This window comes from Oncorhynchus gorbuscha, linkage group LG19, assembly GCF_021184085.1.
Source record: "Oncorhynchus gorbuscha isolate QuinsamMale2020 ecotype Even-year linkage group LG19, OgorEven_v1.0, whole genome shotgun sequence".
Taxonomy (NCBI): Eukaryota; Metazoa; Chordata; class Actinopteri; order Salmoniformes; family Salmonidae; genus Oncorhynchus; species Oncorhynchus gorbuscha.
In genome coordinates, this window is record NC_060191.1 from 16,474,233 (window position 1) to 16,492,145 (window position 17,913).

General features: G+C 45.1%; 1 protein-coding gene across 6 annotated transcripts in view; it reads left to right on the plus strand.

Moving 5' to 3' along the window:
- Window positions 1–17,913, plus strand: part of LOC124005254 (growth factor receptor-bound protein 10-like) — an 89,694-nt gene that overhangs the window by 50,911 nt on the left and 20,870 nt on the right. For all 6 annotated transcript variants that reach the window (XM_046314343.1, XM_046314344.1, XM_046314347.1 and 3 more), the window contains 2 exons: window positions 3,199–3,457; window positions 5,040–5,172. In XM_046314343.1, the coding sequence (XP_046170299.1) occupies window positions 3,199–3,457; window positions 5,040–5,172 (392 nt within the window). The remainder of the gene's footprint in view (window positions 1–3,198; window positions 3,458–5,039; window positions 5,173–17,913) is intronic.

Sequence of the window (17,913 nt, forward strand, 5' to 3'; positions counted from 1 at the left end):
TACGTTCCAACATTCCCTCCATCTTATACCAATATGTGTTATTTTTAAGTCATGGTTTTAATAGTTGATATATTTGTTTCTAAGAGGCTATTATATTGTAATGTATTATTGAGTCATATCAAAACAAGCCTGAAACCTGAACGAGATGTTCTCAGTCCAAAATGTCAATTCTGCTGATTGATTTAATCAGAGTGTAAGACAACTGCTCTTAATAAGGTATCCAGCGTTCTGATTGCGTGACAGCCATTTAAGGTTATTGAACAGCGCCCTCTCTCTCTCTTTCTCCTTGCCTCTGCATGAGACGGATCTCTAGACTAGCGAGACAATTTTATGTCAGGTTAGTGTTAGCCACTGGCACTGGAGGGAGTTGTAAAATTCATTTTCCTAGAATTCCTTTTCCTGGTAGATCTCACTGCAAGGCCAGATGTAATTGTGGTCACAACATCATTTAGACAGTCCAGTCTCTCTAGCCTAATTCAGGAACTACTTGAAATGTAAAAAAGATGCATCATTTGAGAAAACATGAGCAGGTGCCCTATAACAGACATTAATGGAAGTTATTATTAGATATTATAAGCTGGGTGGTTCGAGCCCTGAATACTGATTGACTGACAGCCGTGGTATATCAGACCGTATACCACAGGAATGACAAAACATTTATTTTTACTACTAATTTATTTGTACTACTAATTACGTTGGTAACCAGTTTATAATAGCAATAAGGCACCTCGGTTTTGTGGTATATAGCCAATATACCACGGCTAAGGGCTGTATCCAGGCACTTGTCGTGCTAAGAACATCCCTTAGGCATGGCATATTGGCTATATACCACACCCCCTCGTGCCTTATTGCTTAAGTGTCTAAACCTTCATGTGCTCCCCTGACCCTGCATCTACCTTCTGACGGACCAGACCTTCTACGCCTGACCTTGGCTCTATTCCAGACATACTTCTATTAGCCTTGTGCCCCTCTAGCATCTGCTGTTCCTGAACTCGAGCATCCTGTTCCTCATGCTTCATAACCATCCTGTCACTGGCTGTGCTTGTCTTGTTAATAATAATATTACATGGGACTTATACAGTCTTTTCAACGCCCCAAAGTCTCTGAAAGGTCGCTTTGTTGTCCATATGCTTCATCCTCATCCTGTCGCTTTCCATCCCATCTTAACCTTCAATCCCTGGCTCTGCTAGCCTTGTCCATGTGCTTCATCCCCAGTCCATTCTTGGCTTTGCCTGTTGTCCCATCCTGTCTCTGTCTGGCCTTTCCTTGTTGTCCTTGTGCTCCAGAGCCAAAGGTAATTGATGAGCGCTGCTGTCTGCTCTCATGGTATTTTAAGAGTGTCTAATTTATGGCAGTAATATTGTAGGGCTAGGCCTGCTGTGACTGTTGCTTGTTTGATGGACATAAATAAAGATGTTTATGTCCCTGAAACTTCTGCCAAGCTCCACTAGTGCAATTTTTCTATTCTCTAAACACAGTGTCAGACAAATAATCCTGACCCTGTTGGGTGTGTGTGCATATGAGTTTTTACCTGTCACAGTTCTAGCTAATAAATTGGGCCATAAGCTTATTGTTGACAATCTAGTTTGGCTATTATCCAACAACACGGCCCCAAATATCTTGATCGGATTGGATCTTCGTTCTAGAGTTTCACCCCCACATGTAACGCATGTAGACAACCTGCCTGACTACTTAGGTATAAGTAACTAAATGTTCTCTTGTTACAAAACACATGAATACTATTCACCTAACACAAAGCTATTTTGGCCCATACAGTACACTTATGTAGCCTACTTGTGTCTTTAACTCTCCGGGATCTTTTAGAGAAGGGGCTTACCTCACTGACTGTTAATACTGACAGATTAGGCACCTGTGATACAGCTGGTTAGGGGACACCTTTTCAGGAAAGGTTCCTCAAAAGGCATAGGATAGTCTGCCTGTCTGTCAGCTGCAGTGGAGGGAGGGGGGGGGGTTAGCAACTGCATCACTGGGTCAGCATAGGTTGTGGGGAGATACTGACTGTTCTCAATGGCTCATTATTTGTTTGAATATTAGGCTATAGTTAGGCTATGGTTCGTTATGAAGGAATTATAAGATTTGGGTCGAAAAGGGTTCAGAGTATTAATGTATTTTAATACTATTTAGGCTTGCAAATCCATAGTATGTAAATCGATGCCATGATGCAACATTTAGAAAAGGTGGTGTGCCCTATTGCACATGCTATGGATTTCACCATTCAAAGTGATTGATTAAAACCACAACATAGAATAAATGAATGAAGAATTGCGTTGGTCTTTCTACTTACCTCGGCCCAGCCAGGTAACAATAGCATACAGTGCAGAACATTCTAATTGCCACAGTGGACGTCCAAAGCCCTGAATTGCACGGTAGAGTTTGAGCAGCATCTAGTGGTGAAATAAGTAACTGCAGTATAGCAATGGTGAATAAAAGGGGAAACTTGAGAAAATATCAGTAGTTTTCTATTACTGGCTGTTCGTTGTCTCAGAGATAATGATTATTAGGAGATGACATGCCCTGCAGACACTCCCCCACAGTAATGAATCTAACATCCCAAATGGCACCCTATTCCTTACCTTGTGAACTATATAGGGAATAGGGTGCCATTTGGGACATAACTCTGAACTGTCAAAACTTCCATCCACCATTGACTCACTGGGAGTGACCTCTGTGCCTCTTAACCAATGGCCTGGGTTGATCTCTTCCCCTGAGGCCAGTAGTGATTATGCTGAAGGATGGGACTATTGAGATTACAGGTCTCGGCTTGTTCTCTAGTCTTCCCCAGAGATACAGAGAGCCTTGATAACATGAACATGTAGTTAACGTAGGGAGTGTTTCAACAGGTGAATTAGCTTCACTGCCTGACAGGTTGGTAATGATGATTAAGCTATGTCATGTTAGGGTTTTTGTGTGTGTGCAGCTACACTGCAAAACAGGTTGGTGATGACAGGTGTGCATGAAGTATTGAAAGAAGTAGATTCTTACACATGTAACCTACATGCAGGAATAAAGCACGTGAACAGTAGAGGTCAACCTGGTGCCGTAGAGATTTTTGGGATGTGCATATGATATAACACACACACACACACATACATACACGCACGCACTTTGTGTCTGTCTCTGAATATCACACACACACAGACTCTCTCTCTCTCCTGTCTCTCCCTCCTCCCCCTACAGAAGATGATGTGGACCTGGAGGCGCTGGTGAATGACATGAACTCCTCGTTCGAGAGCCTGTACTCCACATGCAGCAGCGTGCAGTCTGAGTCGGTTCCCCTCCTGCAGCACAACGGCCAGGTGCATGTGCACCGCAACCACCACCGCAGTGCCCCCATGCCCCCCCACACCCACACCTCCGCCAGCGAGCTGCAGCACAGCCCCACCTCCCCCAAACAGAGACTCCGACGCTCCCAGCCCATGCACATCCTCGCCGTCAGGTATGTCTACTGTGATGGCACGAACACACACACACACACACACACACACACACACACACACACACACACACACACACACACACACACACACACACACACACACACACACACACACACACACACACACACACACACACACACACACACACACACACACACACACACACACACACACACAGCACTTACTGGACACAGTTGTGTGTCTGGCATGCTGTTGGTGAGCACCCACACACAACACACCCACACCTGATAGATAAAAGTCCTCTATCAATCAATCAAATGTATTTATAAAGCCCTTCTTACATCAGCTGATGTCACAAAGTGCTGTACAGAAACAAGGGACCATGTTATCATGGTCCATCTAAACAATGTACATCTAAACAAGGGACCATGTTATCATGGTCCATCTAAACAATGTACATCTAAACAAGGGACCATGTTCTCATGGTCCATCTAAACAATGTACATCTAAACAAGTTCTCAGTATGCTCTGTGAGGACAGGTATATGTGCGTATTATAGTTCATAGTTTTGCCTATCTGCAATCTCTGTGTGACCCATTCTCTCCATCACTTTCCCCTTGTCCTAACATAGTTTAGCAGAGGGGGAGACCAAGTTAAAATTCTCTTTAATTCTAGAAACCGGGTGTCAACTGCTCCCATAAGCTGAGAGGAACTTTTATTCACCTCTGGTCTTAATGAAATCTAAAATGGTCTGTCAGAGTTATAGCATCCATTATTTTGGATCCCTAGAGAAAGTTTGGCACTGGCTGGTAATGAGATGTATCGTTGGTGCATTCTGTCAGATTGAAATGATACGGTTCAGTTTATTATTCAGTCCTGACCTCCGAATAGCACCCTGCTCCTGCCTCACATGGAACTGCATCAAACACTTCTCCTTTTGAACTCCCCTCCCCGCCTGGGTTTGGAGAAAGTGTAGAGAGATGCTAATGATGGCTGCTATCTGCCTGGCTGCTGTAGTTCACTTCAGATGCTAGTCATCTGATAAAGCCAAGCCAACCTCTAGTCTCTTTCTGATTGACAGTCAGGGGTTGCATCCCAAATGGCATCATATTCCCTACATGGTGTACTACTTATGACCAGGTCAAAAGCAATGCACTATAATTGGAATAATAGGATGCCATTGGGGGCACAGCCCTAGTCGGTTTCTTATTTACAGGCAGACAGTGAAGGAACAGGCTGTTGCTCTTGCAGCAGGTCATGAAATGGGCACTTTCCTCTAGAAACTGCATGAAATAATGGTTTGATGAATATTGCATGTAATTAGTAGCTCCTCAAACGCTGGCAGTCTTCCTGTGGTGTGGCAGAAAGAATCAGCTCACAGTGCAGTGATCAGAGAGTAATGGGCATGAGGCCCCGGCTCGACAGCAGTCTCACTCACTGTGAAACCGTGGATTATTCATTATTCATACTCAGCCACAAAGCATTGGGTTTATATTAGGGGAGACTGTCCTCGTGTTCTCATGATCTGCATTCATCTACTTCATAACAGCTTTTTCAGTCTGTCTGTGTGTGTCTGTCCCCCACTTTGTTAATGTCCTCCCTGAATGTTGTGATTCTCAGGAGACTGCAGGAAGAGGAGCAGCAGCTCCGGACGTCCTCTCTGCCAGCCATCCCCAACCCCTTTCCCGAGCTCTCCGGCTCTCCTGTCCTCAGCCCTGGGTCCTTACCTCCGTGTCAGCCCTCAGGCACATACGTAAGTCAGAGACCCTTCTCTTCACTCCTTACTATGATAGCTTAGCTAACCATGAAGATTGTTCTTGAAAATGGCCACTAAAGTATGGTGTCGTACATCCTACAGTATCACAGCAGTTTGGTTTATTTCTCCCACGGTCATTATCTCTCATCAGAATCAGTGTTTCCCTTATATCCATTTAGCAGTGGCGGGTTGCCTCTGCTGAATTGTTGCCGCCACTCCAAAATACAGTACCAGTCAAAAGTTTGGACATACCTACTCATTAATTTTCTTTATTTGTACTATTTTCTGCATTGTAGAATAATAGTGAAGACATCAAAACTATGAAATAACACATGGAACCATGTCGTAACCAAAAACGTGTTTAGTCAATCAAAATATATTTAGATTCTTCAAAGTAGCCACCCTTTGCCTGAATTTCACCTTTGCACACTCTTGGCATTCTCTCAACCAGCTTCATGAGGTAGTCACCTGGAATGCATTTAAATTAACAGGTGTGCCTTGTTAAAAGTTAACTTGTGGGATTTATTTCCTTCTTACTGCATTTAATCAGTTGAGTTTGCTGGTGACTGTGATTTATTTAGAATTCAAGGCACACTTAACCAGTATGGCTACCACAGCATTCTGCAGCGATACGCCATCCCATCTGGTGTAAGGGTTATTTGACCAAGAATGAAGGTGGAGTGCTGCATTAGATGACCTGGCCTCCACAATCACCCGACCTCAACCCAATTGAAATGGTTTGGGATAAGTTTGACCACAGAGTGAAGGAAAAGCAACCAACAAGTGCTCAGCATATGTAGGAACTTCTTCAAGACTATTGGGGCGGCAGGGTAGCCTAGTGGTTAGAGTGTTGGACTAGTAACCAAAAGGTTGCAAGTTCAAATCCCCGAGCTGACAAGGTACAAATCTGTTATTCTGCCCCTGAACAGGCAGTGTTCCTAGGCTGTCATTGAAAATAAGAATTTGTTCTTAACTGACTTGCCTAGTTTTAAAAAATGATTGGAAAAGCATTCTTCCTGAAGCTGGATGCCAGAATGCCAAGAAAGTATATTTTGATTTGTTTAACATGTTTTTTTGTTACTACATTATTCCATAGTTTTGATGTCTTCACTATTATTCTACAATATAGAAAATAGTAAAAGAAAAACCCTTGAATGAGTAGTTGTGTCCAAACTTCTGAATGGTACTGTAACGGCTGTTGGTGGAAGAAGGTGAGGACCAAAGCGCAATGTGTTCATGTTATTTTATTGACACTGAACACTAAATACAAAAATAACAAAGGGAATAACCGAAACAGTTCTGTCTGGTGCAGAGACAAATACAGAAAACAACTACCCACAAAAACCCAGTGGGAAAAAGCTACCTAAGTATGGTTCTCAATCAGAGACAACGATAGACTCTGATTGAGAACCACACCCGGCCAAACAACAAAGAAATACAAAACATAGAAAATGAACATAGAATGCCCACCCTCGTCACACCCTGGTCTAACCAAAATAGAGAATAAAATCCTCTCTATGGCCAGGGCGTGACAGGTATTTGACATGTTTTTTAGTTTTATTAAAAACACATTTTCAGGATGTTAAAAAGTTTTCAGTGTAAACTTAAACGACTAAAACAGATATAGATATAAAGTATGTAGAAAAGGTAATGAGATCATCTTTGAGAACTACAATCACCAAAATAAAAACTAGACAGGGAGAATCTAAAATTAAAAAAATGTCATGGCATGGGTCCCCATAGATTTTTTAATAATGTTTGAGTCACTCAGATAACATAAGAACATGACATAAGCCATGGCAAAATGTGTAGAATTGCAGGAAACTAGCTTTAAAACTGCAACATTTTGTTTCTGCGGCCAAGAGGACGGCGTTTAAATGTTCGGTTGGGGACCATGCCATTGCCAACCCCCCCCCAGTTGAAAGAAATGGGAAGGATGCGGTGAACTCTTTGCTTTACTGTAAAAGGGATGTATATTTCGAATAAATATGTCCCTGGCTAATCCTGCCTTGACTTTTATGGCTCTGGGGATCAGAGCCTGTATTAGCAGACCCTGGGTTCAGAGTGTATTCATTTTCTTTTCAAATACTTTCAGCTGCTTGATAGAGCTTGCCTGGTTCAATGGAACCCGTGGAAAATGCAAGCCCCGCCAATCTGGCACTTCAGACAGGCTCAATTAAAGTATTTGACAGAAGACACATACTATTTGAACCCAGGCCTGGTCTGTAAGAACTGGCAGCATGAGCTGTAGTCTGTAGATGCAGGGACGTGGAGATGGAAAATAAGCATATATTTATTTGGTTCTATGTACCTTTGGCTAGAACATGCAGTGTTTGTAAAGCAGTTCTAAAGCATGTTTTTCCGGCTTGTGATTGGCCCACTATACTGAGATAAAGGCATGTTGCCTAAAAACCTTTGCATAGTGTGTGTGTGTGTGTGTGTGTGTGTGTGTGTGTGTGTGTGTGTGTGTGTGTGTGTGTGTGTGTGTGTGTGTGTGTGTGTGTGTGTGTGTGTGTGTGTGTGTGTGTGTGTGTGTGTGTGTGTGTGTGTGTGTGTGTGTGTGTGTGTGAGGCTGAGGGTCATAGAGATGAGCCCTGCTCCACAGCTGGCTCTGCTTTTCTCTCCCAGCATGCAGTGTCTGCCCTCTAGAATCGGCTCGGTCTGTACGTCCATCTTTCTGCCTGCCTGCATGCCGACCCTGGAGGCCTGGCTGGCTGGCGGAGTAGGGCCGGTGAGAAGTTTAGCTGTTTACAGAATTTTCCAACCTCTGGGCGCTTTCTGACAGGCTCTCATTCCTCTTCCCCAGCCCCCGCGCATCGGAGGCATTGTGAACGCTGCGCTGCCGGCTGGCCTGTCAGGGATCACTGCGCAGTCTGTTACACGATGCCTATAAGATTTTCATTTGCCTCCCCCCAAAGTATCAGTCAATGACCTAGCTCTCTCTCTCACTCTCTATGTGTCTCACCCAAGCTGTGCTCTTAAATGGTAGTGTTAACAAATAACTGACTTGTTTCGTTCTGGACGGACGGATGTTCACTGGCTGGTTTTGACAACCCTGGTGGCGTAGGGTCTTTCATGATCTGTTAACTGGGCTGAAGATGGAGGGTCTTGACCAACCAGTAGTCACTATACTAACTGATCCTGATGCTGCCCGCCTGACTGACCTGGACACCCTGTCCCTAGTGTTGTGTCTTCAACTGATCTGGACACAATGATCTCTGTAATTAGTGGACGTATGCTGATCTGATGTGAGTTGTCCATGGGTTGGCATTGGTTGGACAGAAGCTTCAGATCTGAATGTACTGTCTGTACCTTGAGCGCCCTCCGTCCCAGTCCTGTCTGTCTGTCCGTCTCTGTCTGTCATGTCTGCTCTGTAGTAAGTCATCAGTCCTAAGAGGCAGCAGGATGGATGCGAAACACATAACTGGCTCTCACAGCACAGAGTCCAAGAGCATCCATCACCATGCAGTCAGACTCTGGGTTCTAGCCCATACCACACACCATCAGGGACAAGTCTAAGCATGCCAGCGACACCGCATGTGACGCAACTGCTGCAGCCCTATTACTGGGTTAATAAACTGCACTGTCATGCCTGGTGCCTAGTCCTCCTTAGCTTAGCCTCCTTTCTGTTTCTATTAGACTGTTGTTATGTTGACACACCGGTGACACAGGTTCCCCACCCGCCTCCATCCCCTCCCTCCGCCTCTTCCCTTGTGTGCAACGCTTTATCCTTTGAAATGTTTCTGTGAACTCAGCAGCTGGCACGCACGCTGAAAGGAAAAGAGGAGTAGGAGTGTGTGGAGAGAGAGACGAGCAATATGGTTAATAGCCTCTGAGCTCCTTACTGTAGCGATGCATATTTACACATGGTGAGGTAAGAGGCTTGGAAAAGCAGCCTCTCAGTCAGTTAGTGAGTGACATTGGTGACATACTGGGAGAACTTGACATTGGTGGCATTGTGGGTGAACTAGACATTGGTGGCATAGAGGGTGAACTAGACATTGGTGACATACTGGGAGAACTTGACATTGGTGGCATAGAGGGTGAGCTAGACATTGGTGGCATAGAGGGTGAACTAGACATTGGTGACATACTGGGAGAACTTGACATTGGTGGCATAGAGGGTGAACTAGACATTGGTGGAATAGAGGGTGAACTTGACATTGGTGGCATAGAGGGTGAACTTGACATTGGTGGCATAGAGGGTGAACTAGACATTGGTGGCATTGTGGGTGAACTAGACATTGGTGGCATAGAGGGTGAACTAGACATTGGTGGAATAGAGGGTGAACTTGACATTGGTGGCATAGAGGGTGAACTTGACATTGGTGGCATAGAGGGTGAACTAGACATTGGTGGCATTGTGGGTGAACTAGACATTGGTGGCATAGAGGGTGAACTAGACATTGGTGGCATAGAGGGTGAACTAGACATTGGTGACATACTGGGAGAACTTGACATTGGTGGCATAGAGGGTGAACTAGACATTGGTGGCATAGAGGGTGAACTAGACATTGGTGGCATAGAGGGTGAACTAGACATTGGTGGCATAGAGGGTGAACTAGACATTGGTGGCATAGAGGGTGAACTTGACATTGGTGGCATAGAGGGAGAACTTGACATTGGTGGCATAGAGGGTGAACTTGACATTGGTGGCATAGAGGGTGAACTTGACATTGGTGGCATAGAGGGTGAACTTGACATTGGTGGCATAGAGGGTGAACTTGACATTGGTGGCATAGAGGGTGAACTAGACATTGGTGGCATAGAGGGTGAACTAGACATTGGTGGCATAGTGGGTGAACTAGACATTGGTGGCATAGTGGGTGAACTTGACATTGGTGGCATAGTGGGTGAACTTGACATTGGTGGCATAGAGGGTGAACTTGACATTGGTGGCATGGGGTGAACATGGCATAGAGGGTGAACTTGACATTGGTGGCATAGAGGGTGAACTTGACATTGGTGGCATAGAGGGTGAACTTGACATTGGTGGCATAGTGGGTGAACTTGACATTGGTGGCATAGTGGGTGAACTTGACATTGGTGGCATAGAGGGTGAACTTGACATTGGTGGCATAGAGGGTGAACTTGACATTGGTGGCATAGAGGGTGAACTTGACATTGGTGGCATAGAGGGTGAACTTGACATTGGTGGCATAGAGGGTGAACTAGACATTGGTGGCATAGAGGGTGAACTTGACATTGGTGTCACGCCTTGGTCATTGTATCTTGTGTTTTTGTTATATGTTTGGGTAGGCCAGGGTGTGACAGGGGTTTATATGTTGTATTTCGTATTGGGGTTTGTATTAATTAGGAGTGTGTATTAGTAGGGGTGTGTCTAGTTAGGCTTGGCTGCCTGAGGCGATTCCTAATTGGAGTCAGCTGATTCTAGTTGTCTCGGATTGGGAACCGTATTTAGGTAGCCTGTGTGCGCGTTGTATTTCGTGGGTGATTGTACCTGTCTTAGTGTTAGTCACCAGATAGGCTGTATTTTGTTTCACTTGTTTGTTGTTTTCATATTTTCAGTTATTTCATGTACTGCATTAGCTTCATTAAAAGTCATGAGTAACCTACACGCTGCATTTCGGTCTGCCTCTCTACAAACAACAGACGAATATCGTTACAATTGGTGGCATAGTGGGAGAACTTGACATTGGTGGCATAGAGGGTGAACTAGACATTGGTGGCATAGAGGGTGAACTAGACATTGGTGGCATAGAGGGTGAACTAGACATTGGTGGCATAGAGGGTGAACTAGACATTGGTGGCATAGTGGGAGAACTTGACATTGGTGGCATAGAGGGTGAACTAGACATTGGTGGCATAGTGGGAGAACTTGACATTGGTGGCATAGAGGGTGAACTTGACATTGGTGGCATAGAGGGTGAACTAGACATTGGTGGCATAGAGGGTGAACTAGACATTGGTGGCATAGAGGGTGAACTAGACATTGGTGGCATAGTGGGAGAACTTGACATTGGTGGCATAGAGGGTGAACTTGACATTGGTGGCATAGTGGGAGAACTAGACATTGGTGGCATAGAGGGTGAACTAGACATTGGTGGCATAGAGGGTGAACTAGACATTGGTGGCATAGTGGGAGAACTTGACATTGGTGGCATAGTGGGAGAACTTGACATTGGTGGCATAGTGGGAGAACTTGATATTGGTGGCATAGTGGGTGAACTTGACATTGCGAAAGGAGTCTCCACTTGATGTCATCCACATTGCTTGGATTCACATGAACAGTAATTGCTGTGTATGGAATGTAATAATTGGCTAATTAGAACATATAATTAATATAATGTGCATAATTGTAAATGTTGTAAATTCCATGGCAGAGCATATGAGGCCACTCATCAATGTCACAGTAAACTCACTACATGTTAGTAGGGATGTGCAGCATTCTATCACCTGAGCATCAGCTGAGCATCATACTTGGCTGCTGGGGATTCAGGAATGCCCGAGTTTGGGTCAGAGTTCACCTTTTTCCACTGTAAATAAAATGTTGGTATTTTGCTGATGTTGGCTCGTCTGAGTGTTTAGGTTAATTGCGTTGGAACACAATTTCAGGTTAATGTGTTCTGCAGCGCTGAGTTGGAGATCAAAGTGACCAGTGCCAGAAATGTGCTGCCTTGCTTCTAGACTAGAGGGAGTCTGTTTTAACAGGCTCTTAAACCACACCAAGAGTGAAGCAGCACATCCCAGATCCCACAGCGGGCTGACTTAGTGGACAGGCCAAATGGCACCCTATTTCCTAAAAAGTGCACTACTTTTGATCAGGGCCCATAGAAAGAAAAGTTGTGCACTATGTAGGGAATAGTCCCATTTAGAACTTAGGCAAAGTATCATGTAATCACGGCCCATAATTGTTCAGAGCCCCGTGTATTGAAGCAATGCATGCTTATTGTTTCTCCTTCCCAAAGAATGTTCCCAAACGGAACATGGAAGGATTACAAGGGACCAGTCAGTACTAGGCTTTCTGTGCTGCTGCTGGTAGAGAACATTCTTCCTGCAACTGCTTGTAGGACTTTCAGCTGGCTCGGCTCTGACTCGATCTTTCTCAACCTCCTAAAGAGAATTGTTTGGGTTCAATTTAATTAATTGAGGCACGTTGCAGGCAGAGGTACTGGAGAGGAGAGGCTGCTGTACTGTAGCTGAGTATCTAATGACATTGCGTGGGTGAAGTAAGCATGCTGTTCACTTGCAGGTCTTAAATTGGTGCCTGCATACGTGTGTGTGTGTACGTGTGTGTCCGCAAAGCCAGCGTATCTGTGTGTATCTATGTGTTGCACGCTGACTGGCAGCACTCTTGAGATACAAATTGCAACTGTGTTGTTAACAAATGCTTGTTGGTGGCGTGCCAGGGAGCTTGTGGTTTATTCTGGAACATCTCATGTGTCAGGCCATATTTAACCCTCCACTTACCCAGCAAGACAAGCCTCGACCTGCTGCTTGGATTACTTGGCCAGTGCAGCAGTCACTCAGTGACAAATATCTGTGACTGTTTAATCAACAGCCCTGGCTTGTCCTGCTTTGTGTGTTACGTTCTGGGGAACTGAGAGACGCTGTGCTACACTATATTAGGCTAGGCAAAGGGTATTTAAATCTTACCCGAGGTCCGGACTACTGCTTCAGCCAAACGCTATGCCACGCCTATGGATGTTAATTTATTTTCCGCAATGAGTCCCTCCCTGTTCGTCTCTGATTGGTCCAGAAACCGATCGGTTGGGCCTGAGCCAGAACACTGTTTGTAAATTTGTAATTGGCTTTGATACTCTGATTGGTTAGAGATGATCTAATCAATGATGACATTGTTTTTTTGTAACACTCCTCGTCACCACAAACTATTTAAATGATGACAGTCTCAGACTAAAGTATGTAGCAAACGACAGAGCAGCGGAATAATTTAGTGTGAGTTGTCAAGCTAGACTACTGCTGGTTTTCTGTTCTATGTACCTGATAATTAATTGCACCAACATGGTGTCCCAGGTTTAAATCAGTTCCAGATTAGGGGGGAATAATGATATGCTTTAAAGTCCAGATATGAATTTGAGGGGCTAGGCTATGCTAGACCATGCTAGTATAGGCTATGCCAACTGCTATGATGTAAGCTTACCTGGACAAACTCTCTGGCTGTGGTCCCACATTGGGAGAAGGACATTAAGGTCCCTCACTCTGTACACTGAGCCTGTCAGGTCACAGGTAAAACTAAGTAATAAACCTATTTTCTATGTGCTGATGAGGTCAAATGGTCAACATGTATGTACAGGCGATGTTGGGTCACTCATAGGCAAGCGCTAACTCAACTTCTATGAGGGAAGTTGACATAAAAGTGGATTTTCTTCATGCTGCTAAATGCCTTGGTTGATTTGTGCTGTTCTTTTCTTTATTACGTAAATAAGAATGGAAGGTTATAGGTCGACACCTTCATGTTCCTTTGTGTTTTATGTCTCTTATTTTGAGACTGCTATACCCTGGTTAGCCGTGTCATGTTAGCTTAACAAGCCATAACCATTCGCTCACTTAGTACAGGCCTGTTCATTACTATAGCACAGGGATCATCAACTAGATTCAACCGTGGGTCAATTTTTTTCTCTCATCACTAAGCTAAGGACCCTGGGACTGAACACCTCCCTCTGCAACAGGATCCTAGACTTCCTGGCGGGTCGCCCGAGGGGGTGAGGGGAGACAACACATCCGCCACACTAACCCTCAACACGTGGCCCTTCAGGGGTGTGTGCTTAGTCCCCTCCTGGACTCCCTGTTCACCTATGATTGTGTGTCCACGCATGAATTGCAACATTATCACTAAGTATGCCGACACAACGGTGGTAGGCTTGATCACCGACAATGATGAGACAGCCTATAGGAATGCAACAACCTCTCCCTCAACATCAGGAAGACAAAGGAGCTGACCGTGGAGAGCCGAGCACGCCCCCCGTTCGCCCCCGCTGTAGTAGAGCGGGTCGAGAGCTTCAAGTTCCTCTGTGTCCACATCACTAAGGATCTATCATGATCCAAACACACCAACACAGTTGTGAAGAGGGCACGACAACGCCTCTTCCCCTCAGGAGGCTGAAAAGATTTGGCATGGGCTCTCAGATCCTCAAAAAGTTCTGCAACTGCACCATTGAGAGCATCTTGACTGGCTGCATCACTGCTTGGTATGGCAACTGCTTGGCATCCGACCGGAAGGCGCTACAGAGGGTAGTGCATACTGCCCAGTACATCACTGGTGCCGAGCTCCCTGCCATCCAGGACCTCTATACCATGCAGTATCAGAGGAAGGCCCTAAATATTATCAGACTCCAGCCACCCCAAGCCATAAGACTGCTAAATAGTTAGTCCGGGTATCATTTGGTTAACAATTTAACTATCTACATTGACCCTTTCTGCACTAAATGTTTTGATTCACATATACTGCTGCGACTGTTTACTATCTGCATATGCCACAGTTTTAGTCTGAGAAAATGATACAATAGCCATCTATATATAGTGTGTGTTTAGCCTATATTGAACGTGTGAGAAAGAGCAGTTGATTCATCATTGCATGACTTTACTGGAGGGAATGTGAACTGCCCTGCTCTGTGTCCAGGATGGAGGCTTGACAGGGTGGAATGTGTTGCTGCAAGCTGTTAGTTCATCTGGCCCGAGTAGAGTGTCTCAGCGGGCCCGCAAAGCTTCAGCTGGACTCATGTAGGTCATGGAGACTGCATGGAATCCTCCACTGCAGGGCAGAGCAGGCCTCTCTCCATCACAACTCTCTTGCTCTCTAAACTGAGAAGAGGACAGCTTCTCTCACTCTCAACTCTCACTCTCAACTTTCTGCTTTTCTCTCTGCCCTGCTGTTTCTCTTCCTCCCTCTCTCTCAACTCTATCTCTCTCTGCCTCTCCCTCAACTCTCTCTCATACAGGAAAGTAGGACAGCTCAGATTTCTCTCAAGTGGAACTTGTGTTCACAGAGAGAGAGGAGGGAAAAGAGAGGGGGAAAGAAAGGGGGAGAGAGTGAGAGATGGAGACACAAGGAAAGTGCTTTCTGTAAACACACTCTCAGCATATACATTCAATTCATCTCTAACTTGTTCAATTTTGAAAAGGCAACCATTGGAGGAAATGCAGAAAGACAACTGGCTTAATTCAAATAGCAGTAATGACTGTACGTCCATAGTAGAGAGCAGAGCAGCGCCATTGGAATGGCGCCTGATCTCGCGTTCTTTCCAGAAACACCTAATTATACTGGAACATAATGTACAGCGATGTTAAATCTCTGAAATCAAATCTCTCTCACCGTTTCTCAGCACTCACCTTTAATTTAATAAACTGATTATGCTGCTGACATCTTGTATTGTAGTAGGCCTATACCAGAGCAGAGCATTATTGAGTCTGAGTGAGCTGGTTCCGTGTGTGTGTGTGTGTGTGTGTGTGTGTGTGTGTGTGTGTGTGTGTGTGTGTGTGTGTGTGTGTGTGTGTGTGTGTGTGTGTGTGTGTGTGTGTGTGTGTGTGTGTGTGTGTGTGTGTGTGTGTGTGTGTGTGTGTGTGTGTGTGTGTGTGTGTGTGTGTGTGTGTGTGTGTGCCATCACCAGCGGCTAGCTGGCCTTTGCCTGGCCTTACAGCTTGGGTGAACAGAGCAAGTAGAAGTACAGTGAGTGCAGCTTGCGGGCGGCTGGTTTTATTGTGTAGTCAAAATTGAATGATGTCATCCTTTTGTGAGTGCCCATTGGCAGTCCCTGAGTCCCGTAAGGGGACAATGATCTGCGGTGCGGTGGCCTGAAAGGGTGCTACCCAGGCCCCTGTTGTGCAATTAACCAGTCTGCTCCTATTGGAGAAATATTTGGCTCCTCTCTGGATTGATCTCAGTAGGGAGCCGCAGGGAAAGATCTCGGCCATTCAAAGGGAATTGTTGGGGTTGGAGGCAGGGGCCGATGGGATGTGTGTGGCAGGGAGGAGGTATGGGAGCTCCAGGCTCTGCTCAGGGGGGATTCTTCCCAGAGGAATGCACAGAGCTGATGGATCAGCCTCTATTTGATCTATATATAGACACCAACCGTGGGTCTTTTTGCTTGTAGTTTGTTCTGGTGGCTAAGGAACTGAGGGATTGTTTGGTTTTGAGGGTGGGTTCCATAATGGTAGCTTGTTGAGTTTTAGTTAATGAGTCAAATTGTTCTGCATTTTTGGAACATATGCTGATATCTGGATCCACCAGAAAAAAATGAAATGTATACGGTTAGTCATATATTATAACTTATTATAACCTAAACTTTGTTTTCCAAAGAGAGTCGTTTTTTCATCATGCCCTTTGAGCCAATAGACTGACTGTCTTTGACTGGGCTGCCCTGTGCTGTACTCTGTACTCCCATGGCTAACTTTTGTTATATCAATGGGATATGGTTGAGCTGGGTGGTTTGCATGTGGGAGTTCGATGGGGATGAGTAGTCACTGTGGCCTAGATGTTAACCACAGTATGGCATTAGTTCATCCACATCTCTCCACTTCTGAAAGTATAAAAGTACTGTTTTAACTGGCCCCAGCATCTGCTGAACGTGCATGATCAAATCAAATCAAATGTATTTATATAGCCCTTTGTACATCAGCTGATATCTCAAAGTGCTGTACAGAAACCCAGCCTAAAACCCCAAACAGCAAGCAATGCAGGTGAAGAAAAAGGAAGGAAAAACTCCCTAGAAAGGCCAAAACCAGGCAATTTTATTTTACCTTTATTTAACTAGGCAAGTCAGTTAAGAACAAATTCTTATTTTCAGTGACGGCCTAGGAACAGTGGGTTAACTGCCTGCAGAACGACAGATTTGTACCATGTCAGCTCGGGGGTTTGAACTTGCAACCTTCCGGTCACTAGTCCAACACTCTAACCACTAGGCTACCCTGCTGCCCTGGCTATGAGGGGTGGACAGAACATGGCCAAGATGTTCAAATGTTCATAAATGACCAGCATGGTCAAATAATAGTAATCGCAGTAGTTGTCGAGGGTACAGCAAGTCATCACCTCAGGAGTAAATGTCAGTTTGCTTTTCATAGCCAATCATTAAAAGTATCTCTACCACTCCTGTTGTCTCTAGAGATTTGAAAACAGCAGGTCTGGGACAGGTAGCACGTCCAGTGAACAGGTCACGATTCCATAGCCGCAGGCAGAACAGTTGAAACTGGAGCAGCAGCACGGCCAGGTGGACTGGGGACAGCAAGGAGTCATCATGCCAGGTAGTCCTGAGGCATGGTCCTCAGAGAGAGAGAGAGAAAGAAAGAGAGAGAATTAGAGAGAGCATACTTAAATTCACACAGGACACCGGATAAGACAGGAGAAGTACTCCAGATTTAACAAACTGACCCTAGCCCCCCGACACATAAACTACTGCAGCATAAATACTGGAGGCTGAGACAGGAGGGGTCAGGAGACACTGTGGCACCATCCGATGATACCCCCGGACAGGGCCAAACAGGAAGGATATAACCCCACCCACTTTGCCAAAGCACAGCCGTCACCCACCACCAACTTACCATCCTGAGACAAGGATAGTACTTCAAAACCTTCCAAATCATCCGTATTATATATTATGTCGTTTTATTGTTCTGTACCTAGCTCACTAACTGCGTGGGATGGAGAGTGCATTGTACATGACTTGTACATGACTGATTTTAGTCTTTGGGCAAAGTTCTGGTCATTTTTCTTCTATAGTGAGCCTGGATAAATCCTAATTTGACAACAAGGATTGGTTCATG